At 41.4% G+C, this 25,236-nt stretch overlaps 1 protein-coding gene across 1 annotated transcript in view; it reads right to left on the bottom strand.

Moving 5' to 3' along the window:
• Nucleotides 1-1,224: 1,224 nt before the first annotated feature.
• Nucleotides 1,225-25,236, bottom strand: part of LOC121546436 (periphilin-1-like) — a 34,259-nt gene continuing 10,247 nt past the window's right edge. Inside the window, exons 5-6 of the mRNA XM_045209393.1 lie at nucleotides 23,087-23,221; nucleotides 1,225-1,684 (exon numbers count right to left, since the gene is read on the bottom strand). Coding sequence (XP_045065328.1) covers nucleotides 1,499-1,684; nucleotides 23,087-23,221 — 321 coding nt within the window. The 3' untranslated portion in view covers nucleotides 1,225-1,498. The remainder of the gene's footprint in view (nucleotides 1,685-23,086; nucleotides 23,222-25,236) is intronic.

The following is a 25,236-nucleotide window of genomic DNA, read 5'->3' as shown; positions in this document are numbered from 1 at the left end:
CTAAGAACACAGCCATGAATACAGAATGGTACCAACACATCCTCCGAGAGCAACTTCTCCCAACCATCCAAGAACAGTTTGGTGACGAACAATGCCTTTTCCAGCATGATGGAGCACCTTGCCATAAGGCAAAAGTGATTACTAAGTGGCTCGGGGAACAAAACATCAACATTTTGGGTCCATGGCCAGGAAACTCCCCAGACCTTAATCCCATTGAGAACTTGTGATCAATCCTCAAGAGGCGGGCGGACAAACAAAAACACACAAATTCTGACAAACTCCAAGCATTGATTATGCAAGAATGGGCTGCCATCAGTCAGGATGTGGCCCAGAAGTTAATTGACAGCATGCCAGGGTGGATTGCAGAGGTCTTGAAATAGAAGGGTCAACACTGCTAATATTGACTCTTTGCATAAACTTAATGTAGTTGTCAATAAAAGCCTTTGACACTTATGAAATGCTTGTAATTATACTTCAGTATACCATAGTAACATCTGACAAAAATATCGAAAAACACTGAAGCAGCAAACTTTGTGAAGACCAATACTTGTGTCATTCTCAAAACTTTTGACCACGACTGTACAATGTAGAAAATAGTAAAAATAAAGAAAAACCCTTCAATGAGTAGGTGTGTCCAAACTTTTGACTGGTACTGTATATATATATACACACACACACACACACATATATTTTTATACTCCGGACTCCGACATTGCTCGTCCTAATATTTCTATATTTCTTCATTCCATTCTTTTACTTTTAGATTTGTGTGAATTGTTGTGAATTGTTTGATATCACTGCACTCCTGGAGCTAGGAACACAAGCATTTCGCTACACCCGCAATAACATCTGCTAAATATGTGTATGCGACCAATAAAATGTGATTTGATTTGATCAAGGTGTTATGTAGATCAGGGTGATTTGTAGATCAGGGAGTATAGAGAGCAGTAGCATGAGACATTACAAGACTGAATCAAACCCAGAGAGACCACATTTTTAAGAACAGATTTTAATGCACCGAGAACATCCAAAGGTTTTGTGTAAATAGAAACGTATTCTGTATTGGAAGAAATCACCCTTGTATATCAACATAGTATATCCAAATGTTATTGCTCATGTATGTACATTAATCATGTCATAAATTAATTTTATATAAAAAGACAACATTTCAATATAATACAGGGCTTGGAATTCATAAACTACAACTGGTAGGAAGCACAAGTGCAACAGATATATCTTCCATCACATTGTCAAGAGCAATATTGAAAGTTGACAAACATCATAAATTATTGAGTTTCAGTAGCAGTCACAGATCACTGGCCAAGACAGAGCTTCCAGAAGGCTGAGCACCAGGAGTGACTTTGACCTGACTGACCAAGGACACTAGGACAGACCAGCTCACGAGTTTACATACCCAATCAGCATGTATACACACAATCAGTGTTTTGGTAGACAAGCCGGCCTCTTACACAGGTTAAGACAAAGGTGTGTGTGCGTATCACTGTGGTGATGGTTCCCTTGTGTCATACTCCTCAATGAACTGTTGCATGGCCTCTACACAGCGCAGGCCGATCTCCCTGAGGTTCTCCTGTAGAGACGACTGAATGGGCTGCTCCAGGGAGGGGTCTTTGGCTATCAGCATCTTTACCACCACACCAAACGTGTCACAGTCCTGACGGTAAACCTGCATAACACACAGACAGTCAGCTTTTTCACCACAACATTTAACTGCGCATCACAGTCCTAAAACACAAATCTGTACACGTATCTTCTAAACCACATTATCTTCTAAACCACATTAAACTGTGTCACAATCCTAATTGTACACCAGCACGACAAATACATACACACAAACATATTTTCATGGCACATGAGAGGTTGTTTTGTATTGTGGCTCCTGTTCCAGTGAGGAGCTTAGCACAGACAGTCTAAAGATACCTCAGCTCACTGTATTACCAGAGGAATGCTGCAGAGATACAAGCCTTCAGACACAGGAGAGGAGCAGGCAAACAAAAGATGAAGAGGGGGAGAAAGGGGGTAGAGAGAGAGAGAGAGAGAGAGAGAGAGAGAGAGAGAGAGAGAGAGAGAGAGAGAGAGAGAGAGAGAGAGAGAGAGAGAGAGAGAGAGAGAGAGAGAGAGAGAGAGAGAGAGGGAGAGAGAGAGGTGAAGAGAGAGGGGGAGAGATGCTGGGCTGAAGAGAGAGGAGAATCACGAGAGATACAGAGGATGGAGAGAGAGTGGGTGTGAAAAGAGGGTGAAAGAGAGAGGATGGAAAGCAAGAGAGGAAAAGAGGATGGAAAGACACGGATTGAGAGTTCTGGGAGAGATGCTTGGGCCAAGAGGTCTCGTCATGTGTATGCCATCACCACTGAGTGGATTAGCAGTCCAAGGCAGCATCAGACACACAGACAGCTGTTCACACTACAGTACACACCAAGAAAGGGCACTGTGTGTGTCTTTGAAGGATGGGTGTATCAGCTACCTGTTTTGAGACTGCTCTCTCACAGAGCCTACCTTCTCCAGTAACCATGGAGATGTGAAGAGCGAGAGATACCTTCTCATCAGTCGAGTGGATGGAGACAACACACCTCCCACTGGCAACGCTTCATGTGATGTTCTGTCACATTGACTGTGTATTCAAAAGCTATTGAAAGAAAACAGCCCTGTGATCATGTGATGACTCATTATGATTTATGAAGAAAAATCTTGGACAAACAACCTGAAAATAACAGGAGCTCCATCTGCGAGTGATTGCAGGTAAACAACCCAGGGATGTTCAACCAGATTACAAACTCACCATGTATTGGCTCTGATCATGACTGATAACCTATTCAACTGATTCAGCTGCTACAACGAAGAAAAAATTATAATAAATTAGAGGTGTCTCTGGCTCAATGTTTCTCAATTAGTTTTGGCACTGCAGTAATCAAGTCTCCCATTCCTTTCCACAACCCCCCTCTCTCTTTCTCTCTCTCCTTTCCCTCCCTCTCCATTTCACCTCGCTTTCATAATCCTTCTCTCTCTCACTCTCTCTCTCTCTCTCTCTCTCTCTCTCTCTCTCCTCTCTCTCTCTCTCTCTCTCTCTCTCTCTCTCTCTCTCTCTCTCTCTCTCTCTCTCTCTCTCTCTCTCTCTCTCTCTCTCTCTCTCTCTCTCTCTCTCTCTCTCTCTCTCTCTCTCTCTCTCTCTCTCTCTCTCTCTCTCTCTCTCTCTCTCTCTCTCTCTCTCTCTCGAATTGCTTTAATGGCATGAAATACAATTTGTAGATATTGCCAAAGCGGTATAGTGGAACAGCATTTCAGTAAATACAGTACAATGCAATGAGGATAGTGAAATACAGTTCATTTCTGTAGTAATAATAACAATAGTGCATATATAATCATGTATACAGGTACAAGACTACTGCGGTTGTATTGTGTAATCATCGGTCGATAAATGTAATTAAATAAAAATAAGATTATAAAAATAAAGAATGGCTAATAAATAAACAACAAAATGTACATGAATGATGGTTCCACTATGTAATACTTGTAAGTTATATACAATGTAAATACTGAATTGCGTGGGATGTCCCTCAGGCTATGGCAATCATACACAGTGCATTCGGAAAGTATTCAGACCCCTTGACTTTTTCAACATTTCGTTACGTTACAGCCTTGCTCTAAAATTGATTAAATAAATACAAATCCTCATCAATCTACACACGGTACCCCATAATGACAAAGCGAAAACAGGTTTTATTACAAATAAAAAACAGAAATACCTTATTTACATACAGTAAACCCTTTGCTATGAGACATGAAATTGAGCTCAGGTGCATCCTGTTTCCATTGATCATCCTTGAGATGTTTCTACAACTTGACTGGAGTCCACCTGTGGTAAATTCAATTGATTGGACATGATTTGGAAAGACACACACCTGTCTATATAAGGTCCCACAATTGACAGTGCATGTCAGAGCAAAAACAAAGCCATGAGGTCGAAGGAATTGTCCGCAGAGCTCCGAGACAGGATTGTGTCGAGGCACAGATCTGGGGAAGGGTACCAAAAAATGTCTGCAGCATTGAAAGTCCCCAAGAACACAGTGGCCTCCATCATTCTTAAAATGGAAGAAGGTTGGAACCAGCAAGACTCTTCCTAGAGGTGGCTGCCCGGAGAAGGGTCTTGGTCAGGGAGGTGAACAAGAACCCGATGGTCACTCTGACAGAGCTCCAGAGTTCCTCTGTGGAGATGGGAGAACCTTCCAGAAGGACAACCATCTCTGCAGCACTCCACCAATCAGGCCTTTATGGTAGAGTGGACAGACAGAAACCACTCCTCAGTAAAAGGCCCACTTGGAGTTTGCCAAACCTAAAGGACTCTCAGACCATGAGAAACAAGATTCTCTGGTCTAATGAAACCAAGATCGAAATCTTTGGCCTGAATGCCAAGCGTCACGTCTGAAGGAAACCTGACACTTGTTTTTGCTTTGTCATTATGGGGTATTCAAAGCAAATCAAATCAAATCAAATGTTATTGGTCACATACAAATATTTAGCAGATGTTATTGTGTGTAGATTGATGAAGAAAATAACAAATGTAATCTATTTTAAAATAAGGCTGTAACGCGTAACAGAATGTGGAAAAAGTCAAGGGGTCAGAATTCTTTCCGAATGCGATGTACATATTTGGCAGTAATATTTGTGGTTTCTCCCTCACCCAGAATAATTCCCAGCTTTACGTCATTAGTAAATGCAGAGAAGCTGTGGAAATTAATTGAGATATTTGCTTGAAAAAATATTATCTTATTTGGGAGTATTTCTCACAGTAGATGAAAAAGCGCATCTGTCTCTACCTCCCCTGTCGTGCAGTGACCATATAGACGCGCCTCTTTGGGTAGCCATGCTTTTTTGTGTCTCCCTTTTTCTATAGCCAATTGGTGGTAGCTGAGCCTGTATTTGGTCAAGATCTGTCTCTGTTTTGCATTTCTGACAGAGTAGAGACATTCTGCCAATTAGTATTCTCTTTTGAGGGCCAAATAGCGATTTAGTTTATTCAGTTTTTGTTAAGTTTTTCCAATTTGTCAAATAGTTTTAATTTCTGTAACAATGTGATAGATTTCCCTGTGCGTTCGGATAATAGGGTTGTTAGGTGTTTTTAACAGCTGACATAGGGGACTCTTTTTAGGGTTCAGCTCTTGGGCTTCCAGTGCTTTGAATACAATTAAAGGTAATCTTCCGAGTTCCACTCTGCATGCATTATTTCATACTTTATTTTTGATATTTTTGGTAATTCTGCAGAATTCTGTATGTAGCTTTTATATTGTGTTTTTTTTCTCCCAATGCTTATAATCATAATCACAGGTTGGACCCCAAACCTTGCTTCTATATAGTGCAATTATTAAAATTACACTATTTAATATTTTGCACAATAATTGTATATATATATACACTACCAGTCAAAAGTTTGGACACACCTACTCATTCAAGGGTTTTTCTTTATTTTTACTATTTTTTACATTGTAGAATAATAGTGAAACTATGAAATAACACATGTGGAATCATGTAGTAACCAAAAAAGTGTTAAACAAATCAAAATATATTTGAGATTCTTCAAATAGCCACCATTTGCCTTGATGACCAGTTCACCCACGAATGCGTGGCCAAGCACGACTCCAACACCATCATTACATTTGCTGATGACACAACAGTGGTAGGCCTGATCACTGACAACGATGAGACAGCTTATCGGGAGGAGGTCAGAGGCCTGGCAGTGTGGTGCCAGGACAACAACCTCTCCATCAACGTGAGCAAGACTAAGTAGATGATCGTGAACTACAGGAAAAGGAGGGCTGAAAACGCCCCCATTCACATTGACGGGGCTGTAGTGGAGCGGGTCGAGAGTTTCAAGTTCCTTGGTGTCCACATCACCAACAAACTATCATGGTCCAAACACACCAAGACAGTCGTGAAGAGGGCACGACAACACCTTTTCCCCCTCAGGAGATTGAAAAGATTTGGCATGGGTCCAGAGATCCTCAAAAGGTTATACAGCTGCACCATCCAGAGCATCCTGACCGGTTGCATCACCGCCTGGTATGGCAACTGCTCGGCATCCGACCATAAGGCGCTACAGAGGGTAGTGCGTACGGCCCAGTACATCACTGGGGCCAAGCTTCCTGCCATCCAGGAGGACCAATATACTAGGCGGTGTCAGAGGAAGGCCCAAAAAACAGTCATAGACTGTTCTCTCTGTTACTGGACGGCAAGCGGTACCGGAACGCCAAGTCTATGTCCAAAAGCCTCCTTAACAGCTTCTACCCCCAAGCCATAAGACTGATGAACAATTAATCAAATGGCCACCTGGACTATTTACATTATTTTTTTTACTTTTTTTAAACTTTAGTTTATTTAGTAAATATTTTCTTAACTCTATTTCTTGAACTGCATTGTTGGTTAAGGGCTTGGAAGTAAGCATTTCACGGTAAGGTCTACACCTGTTGTATTCGGCGCTTGTGACAAATAACATTTTATTTTATTTGTCTCAGCCCTCGCCCTTGTGCAAATCAATTAGTCCTTTTATTGTTCAGTTTAATACTACATGCGTTGTTCGAGTAAATAGATTTTATAATGTCGTCTACTTTACCCCCAACGCAGCTTTGGAGGGTTTTGTAACATAATCCATTATGCCATATGGAATCAAAAGCATTCTTAAAATCAACAAAACACGCAAATACTTTTCCTCTGCTTTTCTGATGAGTGTGTGTAATGTATGTATGTGGTCTGTTCTGTGTTTGGGTAGAAAGACAATTAGTTTTTAGCTGAGAGCCTTATGTTGTGTGAGGAAGGTCTGTACTCGATCCTTGAGAATACAGCAGAACAGTTTCCCCATGTTACTGGTGACACATATTCCCCTATAGTTATTAGGGTCTAATTTGTCACTTTCTTTTATATACAGTGGGGGGAAAAAGTATTTAGTCAGCCACCAATTGTGCAAGTTCTCCCACTTAAAAAGATGAGAGGCCTGTAATTTTCATCATAGGTACACGTCAACTATGACAGACAAAATTAGGAAAAAAATCCAGAAAATCACATTGTAGGATTTTTAATGAATTTATTTGCAAATTATGGTGGAAAATAAGTATTTGGTCAATAACAAAAGTTTCTCAATACTTTGTTATATACCCTTTGTTGGCAATGACACAGGTCAAACGTTTTCTGTAAGTCTTCAAAAGGTTTTCACACACTGTTGCTGGTATTTTGGCCCATTCCTCCATGCAGATCTCCTCTAGAGCAGTGATGTTTTGGGGCTGTCGCTGGGCAACACGGACTTTCAACTCCCTCCAAAGATTTTCTATGGGGTTGAGATCTGGAGACTGGCTAGGCCACTCCAGGACCTTGAAATGGTTCTTAGGAAGGCACTCCTTCGTTGCCCGGGCGGTGTGTTTGGGATCATTGTCATGCTGAAAGACCCTGCCACGTTTCATCTTCAATGCCCTTGCTGATGGAAGGAGGTTTTCTCTCAAAATCTCACGATACATGGCCCCATTCATTCTTTCCTTTACACGGATCAGTCGTCCTGGTCCCTTTGCAGAAAAACAGCCCCAAAGCATGATGTTTCCACCCCCATGCTTCACAGTAGGTATGGTGTTCTTTGGATGCAACTCAGCATTCTTTGTCCTCCAAACACGACGAGTTGAGTTTTTACCAAAAAGTTATATTTTGGTTTCACCTGACCATATGACATTCTCCCAATCCTCTTCTGGATCATCCAAATGCACTCTAGCAAACTTCAGACGGGCCTGGACATGTACTGGCTTAAGCAGGGGGACACGTCTGGCACTGCAGGATTTGAGTCCCTGGCGGCGTAGTGTGTTACTGATGGTAGGCTTTGTTACTTTGGTCACAGCTCTCTGCAGTTCATTCACTAGGTCCCCCCGTGCTCACCGTTCTTGTGATCATTTTGGCCCCACGGGGTGAGATCTTGCGTGGAGCCCCAGATCGAGGGAGATTATCAGTGGTCTTGTATGTCTTCCATTTCCTAATAATTGCTCCCACAGTTGATTTCTTCAAACCAAGCTGCTTACCTATTGCAGATTCAGTCTTCCCAGCCTGGTGCAGGTCTACAATGTTGTTTCTGGTGTCCTTTGACAGCTCTTTAGTCTTGGCCATAGTGGAGTTTGGAGTGTGACTGTTTGAGGTTGTGGACAGGTGTCTTTTATACTGATAACAAGTTCAAACAGGTGCCATTAATACAGGTAACGAGTGGAGGACAGAGGAGCCTCTTAAAGAAGAAGTTACAGGTCTGTGAGAGCCAGAAATCTTGCTTGTATGTAGGTCACCAAATACTTATTTTCCACCATAATTTGCAAATAAATTCATTAAAAATCCTACAATGTGATTTTCTGGATTTCTTTCCTCATTTTGTCTGTCATAGTTGACGTGTACCTATGATGAAAATTACAGGGTTCTCTCATCTTTTTAAGTGGGAGAACTTGCACAATTGGTGGCTGACTAAATACTTTTTTCCCCACTGTATATATATATATATGAGTGTTATGAGTCCATGGTTCCAAATATCAGGGAAGCAGCAACTCTCCAAAACCAGGTTGAATAGTTTTAATAAGGCATCCTGCAGCTCAGGAGCACTGTGTTTCCAGGTTTAAGGCTTTGCATTTTCTTCGAACATTCCGCCTGTGTAATTTGGTAGTCAATTGGGTTCTGGTTGTTTTTAAATGTGTGTTCTATGGAGCTGAGTTTTTCTTGCATATTATTGGGGTTTAAAGTAAGGTCTTCTGATGGTATTAATCCAGAGACTTTCAAAATGATCTTTCCAAATGTTGTCATTTTGAATGGCTAGGTCATTCCTCTGTTTTCCATTTAGACCATTCCATTTCTACCAGAACTGGTTTCCATCAATGGAGTCTTTCTTCCATCTTAGGTTTTGTTTGTATACTTTCAATGTGTCACAATATTGTTGCTGAATGTCTCTATTCTGTGGTTGGTGATGTTTTCTATTTGATAAAGATCTCAATATTTTCCTCATGAGATTACATTTAGCATCAAACCATTTCTCATTTTGAGGTTTCCAATTATAACTTTTTTTATTTTGTATTAATTGCTTTTCTGGCTGCTTTATGATAGATCTAATGTAATCTATTCACAGCCAAATTTATGTCAGGGAGGTTGGGGCTGAATGTACTTGAAAGGAAATCATTGATAAAGATTGTAATTTCTGGGCAGTACTATGCTGTGTTGAAGTGTGTTGCGCTGTCAGGGGCCCATCTGTACATTTTTATTTAGTTTAATCAGTGTACAGGGCTCTGTTTGTGTGGTCTTTGGGTCGAGAAGTCTTGGTGTCTGTGGTCTGACAGGGAATGCACTAATGGAGGAGGGGTCCAAGTCTGAGATTGTATAGTCAAAAACACTAGTCCCAAGAGCTGAGCATTAGGTGAACCTTCCAAAAGAATCCCCTCTAAACCTGCAATTAAGAAAATACAGGCCTAAGGCTCGACTGAGATGCACTAACTCCTTTCCATTTTTGTTCACTACCTGGTCAGGGCTATTTATATTACTATTGATGGGACTTGGGTATAAGGAGTGATGTCCGAATATATGTCTATTACCCTCAGCGTCTACACATTCAGGTTCAGAACCTGTTCTAGCATTAAAATCCCCACACAAAAGCATATTCCCCTCAGCTTGAAACTGGTTGGTCGCTCTTTGGAGATTATCATAAAACTGATCATCATAGTAAGATTAATCTGAGGGAGAAGCATACACCGCACCTATATGTAAATCATTGTCACTAAGGATTGTGCCTTTGTTGAGTTTTAAACAAATGTGGGTGTTACCCTTTTTGATTTGGCTCAGTGAAAGGTCATTTTTATACCATATGATCATTCTCCCGAGTCCATGCACTATTTTACATTTGTATGTTATAATGATGGAAGTAGAATTTCCCTATAACCTGAAGGACAATGAGTATCTATATCACAACGACACCATGTTTTATGTATTATTATGTCTTGACCTTTTGTGTTGTTAAGAAAATCTGGGTTTGTGGTCCAAAAGACCTAAGGTAGAGGAGTACAAGCCCTAGATATTCCAAAAACGAATAGTTAATGATCTCATTTCATATACAGCTCTGGAAAAAATTAAGAGACCACTGCAAAAATAAAAGTTTTTCTGGTTTTACTATTTATAGGTGTGTGTTTGGGTGAAATTAACATTTTTGTTTTATTCTATAAACTACTGACAACATTTCTCCCAAATTCCAAATAAAAATATTGTCATTTAGAGCATTTATTTGCAGAAAATGACAACTGGTCAAAATAACAAAAAATATGCAGTGTTGTCAGACCTCGAATAATGCAAAGAAAATAAGGTCATGTTCATTTTTAAACAACACAATACTAATGTTTTAACTTAGGAAGAGTTCAGAAATCAATATTTGGTGGAATAACACTGATTTTCAATCACAGCTTTCATGCGTCTTGGCATGCTCTCCACCAGTCTTTCACATTGATGTTGGGTGACTTTATGCCACTCCTGGCGCAAAGATTCAAGCAGCTCGGCTTTGTTTGATGGCTTGTGACCATCCATCTTCCTCTTGATCACATTCCAGAAGTTTTCAATGGGGTTCAGGTCTGGAGATTGGGCTGGCAATGACAGGGTATTGATATTGTGGTCCTCCATCCACACCTTGTCCTGCTGGAAAAACCAATCCTCAAAGTTGGGGAACAATGTCAGCGCAAAAGGAAGCAAGTTTTCTTCCAGGACAACCTTGTACGTGGCTTGATTCATGCGTCCTTCACAAAGACAAATCTGCCCGATTCCAGCCTTGCTGAAGCACCCCCATATCATCACCGATCCTCCACCAAATTTCACAGTGGGTGCGAGACACTGTGGCTTGTAGGCCTCTCCAGGTCTCCGTCTAACCATTAGACGACCACGTGTTGGGCAAAGCTGAAAATTGGACTCATCAGAGAAGATGAACCTTACTCCAGTCCTCTACAGTCCAATCCTTATGGTCTTTTGCAAACCTCAGCCTGGGTCTTCTTTGCTTCTCATTGATGAAGGGCTTTTTTCTAGCTTTGCATGACTTCAGCCCTGCCCCTAGGAGCCTGTTTTCGAACCGTCCTCGCCGTGCACTTCACCCGAGCTGCAGTTTGCCATACTTTTTGTAGGTCACTTGATGTCATCCTACGGTTGTCGAGTGACATTCGAATGAGTTGGCGGTCATCCCGGTCAGTAGAGTCGTTTTCGCCCTCTGCCGGTCTGTAGATTTGTTGTCCCCAATGTCTGCTGTTTGACCTTGTTCTTATGAACCGCCGTCTTTGAAATTTTAAGGATGGAAGCAACCTGACGCTCACTGTATCCCTCTGCCAGTAAAGCCAGAATTGAACCCTTCTTTTCCTCACTCAAAACTTTCCTTTTCAACTCTTTTGGCATGGTCAAATGTTAATTTTTGATTCATATTACTTTTGAGGTACTATTAGCAATGTTTTTGCCATCCAGCTGGTCCTATTGCAAGAGACACTGGAACGGAATGGCTGTCATACATGTAGAGATGCTGATTGATGAAACATTTCAGTGGTCTCTTAATTTTTTTCAGAGCTGGGGAGAACAAGTATTTGATACACTGCCGATTTTGCAGGTTGTCCTACTTACAAAGCATGTAGAGGTCTGTAATTATTATCATAGGTACACTTCAACTGTGAGAGACGGAATCTAAAACAAACATCCAGAAAATCACATTGTATGATTTTTAAGTAATTAATTTGCATTTTATTGCATGACATAAGTATTTGATCACCTACCAACCAGTAAGAATTCCGGCTCTCACAGACCTGTTAGTTTTTCTTTAAGAAGCCCTCCTGTTCTCCACTCATTACCTGTATTAACTGCACCTGTTTGAACTCGTTACCTCTATAAAAGACACCTGTCCACACACTCAATCAAACTGACTCCAACCTCTCCACAATGGCCAAGACCAGAGAGCTGTGTAAGGACATCAGGGATAAAATTGTAGACCTGCACAAGGCTGGGATGGGCTACAGGACAATAGGCAAGCAGCTTGGTGAGAAGGCAACAACTGTTGGCACAATTATTAGAAAATGGAAGAAGTTCAAGATGACGGTCAATCATCCTCAGTCTGGGGCTCCATGCAAGATCTCACCTCGTGGGGCATCAATGATCATGAGGAAGGTGAAGGATCAGCCCAGAACTACACGGCAGGACCTGGTCAATGACCTGAAGAGAGCTGGGACCACAGTCTCAAAGAAAACCATTAGTAACACACTACGCCGTCATGGATTAATATTCCTGCAGCGCACACAAGGTCCCCCTGCTCAAGCCAGCGCATGTCCAGGCCCATCTTAAGTTTGCCAATGACCATCTGGATGATCCAGAGGAGGAATGGGAGAAGGTCATGTGGTCTGATGAGACAAAAATATAGCTTTTTGGTCTAAACTCCACTCACCGTGTTTGGAGGAAGAAGAAGGATGAGTTAATCCCCAAGAACACCATCCCAACTGTGAAGCATGGAGGTGGAAACATCATTCTTTGGGGATGCTTTTCTGCAAAGGGGACAGGACGACTGCACCGTATTAAGGGGAGGATGGATGGGGCCATGTATCGCGAGATCTTGGCCAACAACCTCCTTCCCTCAGTAAGAGCATTGAAGATGGGTCGTGGCTGGGTCTTCCAGCATGACAACAACCCGAAACACACAGCCAGGGCAACTAAGGAGTGGCTCCGTAAGAAGCATCTCAAGGTCCTGGAGTGGCCTAGCCAGTCTCCAGACCTGAACCCAATAGAAAATCTTTGGAGGGAGCTGAAAGTCCGTATTGCCCAGCGACCTTAAGGATCTGGAGAAGGTCTGTATGGAGGAGTGGGCCAAAATCCCTGCTGCAGTGTGTGCAAACCTGGTCAAGACCTACAGGAAACGTATGATCTCTGTAATTGCAAACAAAGGTTTCTGTACCAAATATTAAGTTCTGCTTTTCTGATGTATCAAATACTTATGTCATGCAATAAAATGCAAATTATTTACTTAAAAATCATACAATGTGATTTTCTGAATTTTTGTTTTAGATTCCGTCTCTCACAGTTGAAGTGTACCTATGATAAAAATGACAGACCTCTACATGCTTTGTAAGTAGGAAAACCTGAGAAATCGGCAGTGTATCAAATACTTGTTCTCCCCACTGTATATACACACTACCAGTCAAAAGTTTGGACACAACTACTCATTCAAGGATTTACGCTTATTTAAAATAAAAAAATACATAGTAGAATATTAGTGAAGACATCAAAACTATGAAATAACACATATGGAATCTTGTAGTAACCAAAAAAGTGTTAAACAAATCAAAATATATTTTATATTTGAGAATCTTCAAATATCCACCCTTTGCCTTGATGACAGCTTTGCACGCTCTTGGCATTCTCTCAACCAACGTCATGAGATAGTCACCTGGAATGCATTTAAATTAACAGGTGTGCCTTCTTAAAAGTTAATTTGTGGAATTTCTTTCCATCTTAATGCATTTGAGCCAATCAGTTGTGTTGTGACAAGGTAGGGGGGGTATACAGAAGATAGCCCTATTTGAAAAAAAAAAACAAGTCCATATTATGGCAAGAACAGCTCAAATAAGTAAAGAGAAACGACAGTCCATCATTACTTTAAGACATGAAGGTCAGTCAATACGGAACATTTCAAGAACTTTGAACGTTTCTTCAAGTGCAGTCGCAAAAACCATCAAGCCCTATGATGAAACTGGCTCTCATGAGGACCACCAAAGGAAAGAAGACCCAGAGTTACCTCTACTGCAGAGGATAAGTTCATTAGAGTTACCAACTTCAGAAATCGCAGCCCAAATAAACAGTTCACAGAGTTCAAGTATCAGACACATCTCAACATCAACTGTTCAGAGGAGACTGTGTGAATCAGGCCTTTATGGTCGAATTGCTGCTAAGAAACCACTACTAAAGGACACCAATTAGAAGAAGAGACTTGCTTAGGCCAAGAAACCAAAGTAATGGACATTAGAACGGTGGAAATTTGTCCTTTGGTCTGGAGTCCAAATTTGAGATTTTTTGATCCAACCGCTGTGTTTTTGTGAGACGCTGTGTGGGTGAACGGATGATCTCCGCATGTGTATTTCCCACCGTAAAGCATTGAGGAGGAGGTGTTATGGTGTGGGGGTGCTTTGCTGGTGACACTGTATGTGATTTAATTAGAATTCAAGGCACACTTAACCAGCATGGCTACCACAGCATTCTGCAGTGATACGCCATCCCATCTGGTTTGGGCTTAGTGGGACTATCATTTGTTTTTCAACAGGACAATGACCCAACACACCTCCAGGCTGTGTAAGGGCTATTTTACCAAGAAGGAGCGTGATGGAATGGCCAAGACCAGAGAGCTGTGTAAGGACATCAGGGATAAAATTGTAGACCTGCACAAGGCTGGGATGGGCTACAGGACAATAGGCAAACAGCTTGGTGAGAAGGCAAAAACTGTTGGCGCAATTATTAGAAAATGGAAGAAGTTCAAGATGACGGTCAATCACCCTTGGTCTGGGGCTCCATGCAAGATCTCACCTCGTGGGGCATCAATGATCATGAGGAAGGTGAGGGATCAGCCCAGAACTACACGGCAGGACCTGGTCAATGACCTGAAGAGAGCTGGGACCACAGTCTCAAAGAAAACAATTAGTAACACACTACGCCGTCATGGATTAAAATCCTGCAGCGCAGACAAGGTCCCCCTGCTCAAGCCAGCGCATGTCCAGGCCCGACTGAAGTTTGCCAATGACCATCTGGATGATCCAGAGGAGGAATGGGAGAAGGTAATGTGGTCTGATGCCCCAAGAACACCATCCCAACCGTGAAGCATGGAGGTGGAAACATCATTCTTTGGGGATGCTTTTCTGCAAAGGGGACAGGACGACTGCACCGTATTGAGGGGAGGATGGATGGGGCCATGTATCGCAAGATCTTGGCCAACAACCTCCTTCCCTCAGTAAGAGCATTGAAGATGGGTCGTGGCTGGGTCTTCCAGCATGACAACGACCCGAAACACACAGCCAGGGCAACTAAGGAGTGGCTCCGTAAGAAGCATCTCAAGGTCCTGGAGTGGCCTAGCCAGTCTCCAGACCTGAAACCAATAGAAAATCTTTGGAGGGAGCTGAAAGTCCGTATTGCCCAGTGACAGCCCCGAAACCTGAAGGATCTGGAGAAGGTCTGTATGGAGGAGTGGGCCAAAATCCCTGCTGCAGTGTGTGCAAACCTGGTCAAGACCTACAGGAAACGTATGATCTCTGTAATTGCAAACAAAGGTTTCTGTACCAAATATTAAGTTCTGCTTTTCTGATGTATCAAATACTTGTGTCATGCAATAAAATGCAAATTAATTACTTAAAATCATACAATGTGATTTTCGGGATTTTTGTTTTAGATTCCGTCTCTCACAGTTAAAGTGTACCTATGATAAAAATTTACAGACCTCTACATGCTGTACATATACAGTGGGGAGAACAAGTATTTGATACACTGCCGATTTTGCAGGTTTTCCTACTTACAAAGCATGTAGAGGTCTGTAATTGTTATCATTGGTACACTTCAACATAGGTACAAATCATACAATGTGATTTTCTGGATTTTTGTTTTAGATTCCGTCTCTCACAGTTGAAGTGTACCTATGATAAAAATTACAGACCTCTACATGTTTTGTAAGTAGGAAAACCTGGACGCTGGATAAGAGCGTCTGCTAAATGACTAAAATGTAAATGTAAGTCGCTCTGGATAAGAGCGTCTGCTTAAAGGACTTAAATGTAAAAAAAAAAAGTAAATGTATCAAATACTTGTTCTCCCCACTGTATATATACATACATACACACACACACACACACACAGTGCATTCGGAAAGTATTCTGCACCTTTGACATTTTGTACCGTTACAGCCTTATTCTAAAATTGATTAAATTAATAGTTTTACTCATCAATGCTAAGAGTATGCAAAGCTGTCATCAAGGCAAAGGGTGGCTATTTTAAGAATCTCAAATATAACATACATTTTTATTTGTTTAACACTTTTTTGGTTACTACATGATTCCAGTATGTGTTATTTCATAGTTTTGATGTCTTCACTATTATTCTACAATGTAAAAAATAGTAAAAATAAAGAAAAACCTTTGAATGAGTAGGTGTGTCCAAAATGTTGACTGGTAGTGTACATATAAATAAATAATTTGGTTAGAGTAAAGTACATAGTAAATTAATACACAAGTAAATATAGATCTGAAAAATCAAAATGTGTGTGTGAGAGAGAGAGAGAGAGAAACAAAAACTAAACAAATAAATAAAAAGTGCTTGTAATAAATAAATAAAAATAATACAATAAAAAATTAAAGGGGTTGTAAAGTGTGTGTGTGAAAAATAAATACAAACAATAATAATAAAAATAAAAAGGGTTGTGAAGTGTTTGTGTGCATGGGTTTTCCAGCAGTTGATGTGACTGAGGATTTACAGTATGGTATGTGTCTTTTATTATGTGTGGTTGATGCACCCACACAATACTTAGACTAAGTGCACCAACCACGCCCAACACAAGAGTAAATGTTGTGCTGTGTGTGTTTCAACTAAGAGCAATAGCAGGAAAGAAAAATTATATAAATAGACAAGAAAATGATAACAATGTGACAAGTGACTATATCTACAGTGCCTTCAGAAGTATTCATACCCCTTGACACATTTTGTTTGTGTTACAGCCTGAATTTAAAATTGATAAAATAGATTTTTTTCTCACCCATCTACACACAATACCCCATAAGTGAACAGATTTATTGAAAAGGAAAAACATAAATATCTCATTTACATAAGTATTCATACCCCCGAGCCAATGCATGTTAGAATCACCTTTGGCAGCGATTACAGCTGAGTCTTTCTGGGTAAGTCACTAAGAGCTTTGCACACCTGGATTGTACAATATTTGCACAATATTATTTAAAAAATTATTCAAACTCTGTCAAATTGGTTGTTGATCATTGCTAGACAGCCATTTTCAGGTCTTGCCATAGATTTTCAACAGATTTAAGTCAAAACGGTAACTAGCCCACTCAGGAACATTCAATGTCGTCTTGGTAAGAAACTCCAGTGAATGTTTGGCCCTGTGTTTTAGATTATTGTCCTGCTGAAAGGTGTATTTGTCTCCCAGTTTCTGTTGGAAAGCAGACTGAACCAGGTTTTCCTCTAGGATTTTGCCTGTGCTGAGCTCTATTCCGTTTATTTTTATCCTAAAAGACTCCCTAGTCCTTGCCGATGACAAGCATGCCCATAGCATGATGCAGCCACCACCATGCTTGAAAATATGAAGAGTGGTACTGAGTGATGTGTTGTGTTTGCCCCAAACATAACGCTTTGTATTCAGAACATAAATTTAATTTCTTTGCCACATTTTTTGCAGTTTTACTTTAGTGCCTTATTGCAAACAGGATGCATGTTTTGGAAGATTTGTATTATGTACAGGCTTCCTTCTTTTCACTCTGTCAATTACATTAGTATTGTGGAGTAACTACAATGTTGTTGATCCGTCCTCAGTTTTCTCCTATCACGGCCATTAAACTCTGTAACTGTTTTAAAGTCACCATTGGCCTCATGGTGAAATCCCTGAGCGGTTTCCTTCCTCTCCCGCAACTGAGTTAGGAAGGATGCCTGTATCTTTGTAGTGACTGGATGTATTGATACACCATCCAAAGTGTAATTAATAACTTCACCATGCTCAAAGGTATATTCAATGTCTGTATATATTTTTTACCCATCTACCTATAATTGCCCTTCTTTGCGAGGCATTGGAAAACTTCCCTGGTCTTTTTGGTTTAATCTGTGTTTGGAATTCCCTGCTCGACTGCGGGAACTTACAGATAATTGTATGTGTGGGGTATAGAGATGAGGTAGTGATTCAAAAATCATGTTAAACACCACTACACAGAGTGATTCCATGCAAATTATTATGTGACTTGTTAACCTCTACGGGATCGGTGTCCCGTATACGGGATGGTTGAGCTAACATGCGCTAATGTGATTAGCATAACTGTTGTAAGTAACAGCAAACTTTCCAGGACATAGTGTCACGCCCTGGCTCTGGGGACTCTTATATGTTGAGCCAGGGTGTGTAGGGTCTATGTTTTGTGTTCTATGTTCAGTTTCTAGTTCATGTGTTTTCTAGGTTGGCCGGGGTGGTTCTCAATCAGAGGCAACGAGAATCAGCTGTTGCTTGTTGTCTCTGATTGGGAACCATACTTAGGCAGCCTGTTGTGCACTTGTGTTTTGTGGGATCTTGTTCCGTGTTGGTTTGTGTTCATGACCGAGGACTTCACGTTTCGTTTTGTTGTTTTCGTGTTGCTAGTACACTATTAAAAAGATGTACGCATATCACGCTGCGCCTTGGTCCACTTTTCATGACGATCGTGACACATAGACTTATATGGACAGAACGTTTAAATTCTTGTTAATCTAACTGCACTGTCCAATTTACAGTAGCAATTACAGTGAAAAAATACCATGCTATTGTTTGATGAGAGTGCACAACAACAAAAAACGTATCACGGCAACTGGTTTGATACATTCACCTCTGAAGGTAAATAATGTACTTACATTCAGTAATATTGCTCTGATTTGTCATCCTAAGGGTCCCAGAGATAAAATAGTTTTGTTTGATAAAAAATGTAGGAACTGGGTACTACAGTTTGAACCCCTGCCGTCTCTGGCTCCACACCCACCCAACCAGCCATCTAGATGTGTGAAAGTTAATGTATAAGCTAATGATCCATCATGTATGACATTCCTGGGAGTGTGTAAACTTACATTTTGTATTACCATATCATTTTTGTATGTGCTCTATAGTTATGTACTTGAAAATGTATCAATTGACCAATTTGGCACATTTGGGCATTCTTGATACAAAATAGTCCAGTATCGCAACGCTTCACTGGATCAATCTGAAACTTTGCACACACACTGCTTCCACCTAGTGGCCAAAATCTAAATTGTGCCTAAACTGCAATATTATATTGTGGCCTTTCTCTTTCATTTCAAAGACGATGGAACAAAAAAATAAATAGAAAACGCCTGTTTTTTTTGTTTGTATTATCTTTTTCCAGATCTAATGTGTTATATTCTCCTACATTAATTTCACCTTTCCACAAACTTCAAGGTGTTTCCTTTCAAATGGTATCAAGAATATGCATATCCTTGCTTCAGGTTCTGAGCTACAGGCAGTTAGATTTGGGTATGTCATTTTAGGTGAAAATTGAAAACAAGGGTACACATTTTTACTCCTGAACTTATTTAGGCTTGGCATAACAAAGGGGTTGAATACTTATTGACTCAAGATATTTCATCTTTTCATTTTTTATTAGTTTGTAAAAATGTCTAAAATCCTAATTCCACTTTGACATTATGGGGTATTGTGTGTAGGCCAGTGACACACAATCTGAATTCAATCCACTTTAAATTCAGGCTGTAACACAACAAAAGGTCAAAGTCCAAGGGTGTGAATACTTTCTGAAGGCACTGTACATGTCATTTCAGAATGTGAAACTAATTTCTCTTTTTGCTTATAGAATTAATGTGTTCTGATAAAGGTCCAATATATTGTCTTATGCCTATTCTAGGTGTTTGCATGTCAGCTTTAGCAGTTGACGCACCTCTCCGATGGCTGAAGGGTCTATATGTCTCTTACTGGAGTCTGCATACTGTATGTGGGCTGGCAGTGAGGCTGAGGTATGGGGTGGGGTACCCTCCTGTAGGTCACTATTTGCCCTACCCCTAGAGGACACTCCAGTGCTGTGAAGGATTGTGTTGTGCTGAGCTGAGCTGTGTCCAGCACCGCTGGGCTGATCTAGGCTGGTTCTGGCACTGCTGAGCTGAGCTGATCTGGGTCTAGCGGTGCTGGGCTGAGCTGGGCTGGTTCTGGCACTGCCGGGCTGAGATGGGCTGGTTCTGGCACCGCCGGGCTGAGATGGGCTGGGTCTAGCGCCGCTGGGCTCGGACATGTTGGTAGGGGCTGGCTCTGCTGAGATGTGCTTCATCTCTCTCCTTGGTTAGCGGGGAGGTGGGGGGGCTCTGTTGCTGGGCTGGTATGATTGTGGAACTCTGTCTAACATGGCATCTTTCAGGTCCTTGGCAAAGATTCTGACTCCCTCATGGTCCAGGTGTACATGGTCATACAAGTGCTCACATGTCAGGGTGTGGTGGTGAGAGATGCTGACATTTGGTAGTGAGGCACAATCCATTTTGCAGCTCTGTAGAAGGATGTAGTCAGATGTCTCTCCTGTTTGCAGTTACTATTAACAAATTGTTTTTCAATTAAAAAGCATGACTTAATGCATCAACAGTCACAGTATTGTGGAAATTGTTTTTATGGCTTTCTTTTTTATTAATATTAATGAGTATGTAAAAGAAATAATTAAGTTGAGTTGTTATAGAATGAATAGAAATATATTTAACGTAACTTTGACACTAATTAATATTGGGAAATCGACCCTGTGAATGGCATTTGACTAGTCAGTTCATTCAGCATGTTACACAGGGCAGCACAGATTCAAAGTATTTTGTCAATTTTAGATGAGAGGTTGATTGGCACTGTCTGTGAGATGATTCTAAACCGTTTGAGCCTTTGAATTATGCGTTCCACATGAACACTCACGTTAGCTATCCATCTTCTACATGTGGTGTACTCCTCTGACAGCTGTGAGCCACTTTTTATGATGGCTGGAATTGCTAATTTGACCTTCCTCTCGTGTAGCAGATCACGGATTGTGAAGCCCCGGTCAGCCATGACCTCATCACCTGGACAGAGGTGCTCCAGGAACCCAGAACCCAATGTTACATATTTGTCGCTACATCTACCTCCATATGCTGAGGAGATGAACTCTACAACATTCGGAGAGTACGACCCTGCCTTACACAGGAAGCGGCACAGGTCCTAATCCAGGCACTTGTCATCTCCCGTCTGGATTACTGCAACTCGCTGTTGGCTGGGCTCCCTGCCTGTGCCATTAAACCCCTACAACTCATCCAGAATGCCGCAGCCCGTCTGGTGTTCAACCTTCCCAAGTTCTCTCACGTCACCCCGCTCCTCCGCACACTCCACTGGCTTCCAGTTGAAGCTCGCATCTGTTACAAGACCATGGTGCTTGCCTATGGAGCTGTGAGGGGATCGGCACCTCTGTACCTTCAGGCTCTGATCAGTCCCTACACCCAACCGAGGGCATTGCGTTCATCCACCTCTGGCCTGCTGGCTCCCCTTCCTCTGCGGAAGCATAGTTCCCGCTCAGCCCAGTCAAAACTGTTCGCTGCTCTGGCACCCCAATGGTGGAACAAGCTCCCTCACGACGCCAGGACAGCGGAGTCACTCACCACCTTCCGGAGACATTTGAAACCCCACCTCTTTAAGGAATACCTGGGATAGGATAAAGTAATCCTTCTACCCCCCCGCCCCCCTAAAAAAAATATATATATATAAAAAAATATTGATATATATTAAAAATAAATAAAAATATATCAAAAATAACAAATAAAAAAAACATATTGTAAAGTGGTTATCCCACTGGCTATAGGGTGAATGCACCAATTTGTAAGTCGCTCTGGATAAGAGCGTCTGCTAAATGACGTAAATGTAAATGTAATGAACATCACTAGACCACAAGGTGCAATGGCCACCAGGTACATGATAGTGTTCTGGGTGTAGTAATGGCTGAATGACTCCCCCTTTGAATCCAGATTCTTGCACTTCTGTAAAGCAGTTTCTGAGCAGTCAATAATGCAGGTTGTTCCTGGGTAGTGGTCCTTAAAATATTGTGTCATTGTAGCACGGATGGTCTCCCTTGGCAGCCATGGAATGTACTCCCTCAGATTCTCTTCCATCATGTCAATCCAATTACTAATCAGTCGACTGACAATACTCTGGGAAACACCAAACCTTTCTGCTAGGTTCTGCTGCAGCAAGTTGAGCTTCAGCTTCATCAGTGTCATCAGGAGTTGGTCTGTCAGGTCTAACTGAAAGCTGCCTTTGTATAGGGGTAGAAGATGTTCCGCCAGGGTAGAAAAGGCAGCAAGAGACAAGTCTGTATGCAGTCGACAGAGTGCTTCGTTCCTCAGCAGGGTTTTGTAGAGAGGTGCTGCTGGGCACTGAGTCTCTGCCTCACAGGTAGTGGGCTTTACATGATCACCTGAGCTGTAGTTGTGATGACTTCGAGATGGGTCTTCCCATTCAGTTTGGGCATCCTTCTCTGAAGGCATATCCATTCCTTCTATCTGTGTTCGCCAATCCCCATTTTCAATTTGGTGAACACTTGAGCCTGTTGTGTCATCTGTTAAGAAATCAGTATGGCTTGTTAAACAAGTCAATGGACAATTAACAACAAAACCATACAATAAAACGCCATACTGCATGGACGCTCCTAATAATATTTAATCATCATAGCAATTAAGTATATATAAAATGGGATTATTTATTGAGTTGTAGAGGAAATAAATTGTGCTATTATGAGACTGTGCTTAGATACAAGAGCAAGACGGAGACACAAAATGAGAGCAGGCAAACTGCTCAAGCGTTTGGCTTACCTGTCACTGATGACTGCCTGACGCTTCTTCACGAGTGGAGCATCGTAGCCAAGCCATTTTTCTGGGTAAGGATGCTCCACTGTAGGCTTCTTGTCAAAGAAGTGGTAGGAGCACACAAAGGGACGTTTTGGTGGTTTCTTTAGGTTCAACGCTTTGAGCCAGAGCCGCAAAGACTCTGCATCTTTAGGAGGTGGATACAGGTCGTATGGGGCTCCACAGGTACATTCAGATCGACGTAGAGGTTGGTGTTCAAAACTGCCTCCTTTATCCAATTATTGTGACAGCCTCATACTGAACATATAATGCTTGTCATGTTGATCGAGTTTAGGATTCTGTGCGGTTCTGTCAGCGTAAAACTATCAAGTTCTCAACCACTTTTACATGCGCTAGCGTCGCGGAAATGTTGCCGGAAATAGAAACACAATTGCAACTAACTCGCCGCGATCACTGTGACGTTCCAAAATAAGGCGAATACCTGTTCTATTTCTTTCCTCTTCTGTTGGATGGATCTGTTTCGTGCTGTGGCCCTGCTCATGGTGGAGGGGAGCTCTCTATCCCTCTCTCTTTCTCCCTCTCTGCTGTGGGATCTCTCCTTCTTTTGAGACACGTACATAGACGCAGGGGAGAGAGAGTTATAAGCAGTTATAAGCAAAGCTCTACTTATGAAGAGTGAAATTGTTTCAAATCAAAAGTTTCTGCATTCCTTCTGGTTCGACCTCCGGTTTTACAGTCTTGTATGCAACTATAATAGACACATACCACTTGCCATCTTCCCTCTGTATTCTTTAAGACTTTAACACATTTGCCATTCAGAGCCGACCTGACTGTTGTTGAGTTCATTAAGAGCCTCTCTCTCCCCCTCTACTGTGTCTACTCAAGGTTAGCAGGCAGCCAGCCTCCATTTGAATCATCAGCATGGTTAAACGGAAGGAGAAGACCTTGTGCTCCGCTCTGCTCCTTTCTCTCAAAGTCTGACTACCCAATTATTCCAACTTTCAATTTAATTCTTTATGCTGCACCTGTGCTCTCTCTGTCCTTCCAATTCCCATCCTAGCCAGGAGTGTGGAGGACACACACGCACACACACAAATAATCTTACCGAGCAGACTAGCCAAGATTACTCAAACATTAGTTTTTTTTTAATCTTTGATTTGAAGGACCGTGAAAGACTGTGTGTGTGTGTAATAAATATTTTTGACAGCGAGCATCATGGGCAAAGAGATTCACTCCGACTTAAATTCAATATGAGTACATTTGTTGTAGTGCATACCTCCCAGTGTGGTACATCTCACTTCAGAGAAATTGAAGCAGCAGTCAAGCAGGGGGGGATCATTTGTATGAAGCTACATTACTGGCTAACAGGGTTGGGGAGTAACGGATTACATGTAACGGACTACAAAAAACCTGTAACTGTAATCCGTTATGTTATCAGCAAAAATATTGTAATCAGACTAGATATTTTTGAAAAACTTTACATTCAGAAAGTATTTTTGCGGACACCTGTTTACTCAATGACATTCAAATCAGCATTGAAAAAGGCGCACGGTTAAGTTAGAGTGAGTCTGATCACAAATCAGAGACCACTATGATGACACACCAAATGTGTTTGATGGATCGCGGGAAAAGAGCAATAATATGCTTTTGTAGGCTACAGTCCAAGCTATGTCTTCCAAAATTGCGCCTTACAGAATGTTGTTGTTGTGGATGGCTGTTCACAATTGTATGTGTATTTAAACCCAATAATGGTTGAATTTAAGAAGTTTAAGCTGCCTATCAATCATTGTTTTTGCGACCAGGGGTGTATTCATTAAGGAAACCATTTCAGAACCAAATGGAAGCAAATAGAGCAAAATGAGAATTTCAGATAGGTCCTCCCCATTTCGTTCAGTTTACTTCCGTTTAAGAAACGTTTTGCAACAGAATCGGAGTAATGAATACGCCCGCAGTGGACAGCCAGTGAAAAATGTGCTCTTGCAACAACTGCATAGTGTGGATCCTAGCCTATGGAAAAGTTGGAGTTCCTCCCTTCTAAACTCCCCCGTGGTATTGTGCTCCATACTGTCAAAAACTAGTTTCATTTAAGAAGACCACCAGTGGGGCTTTTATTTTCTTCATTTTTCAACTCAAAGCAATCAGCCCAATCAGTCCTCCATGACAACAAAATCTAAAACAACAAATGAGGCTAATTAGTCCTTAGTTTTTGAGTTATGCTCAGGTAAAACAATTTTTCTAATGTATACTGAACAAAAATATTAACAAAACATGCAACAATTTCAAAGACTTTACTGAGTTACAGTTCATATAAGGAAATCAGTCAATTTAAATAAATTCATTAGGCACTTAATCTATGGATTTCACATGTCTGGGAATACAGATATGTATCTGTTGGTCATAGATACCTTTAAAAAAAGGTAGGCGTGTGGATCAGAAAACCAGTCAGTATCTGGTGTGACCACCATTTGCCTCATGCAGCGCGACACATTTCCTTCGCATAGAGTAGATCAGGCTGTTGATTTTGGCTTGTGGAATGTTGTCCCACTCCTCTTCTATGGCTGTGTGAAGTTGCTGGATATTGGCGGGAATTGGAACACGCTGTTGTACACGTCGATCCAGAGCATCCCAAAC

The sequence above is a fragment of the Coregonus clupeaformis genome, chromosome 30 (assembly GCF_020615455.1).
Source record: "Coregonus clupeaformis isolate EN_2021a chromosome 30, ASM2061545v1, whole genome shotgun sequence".
NCBI classification, from domain to species: Eukaryota; Metazoa; Chordata; class Actinopteri; order Salmoniformes; family Salmonidae; genus Coregonus; species Coregonus clupeaformis.
Note: the sequence above shows the minus strand (reverse complement) of the source record. Positions and strands in the feature narration are given on the sequence as shown.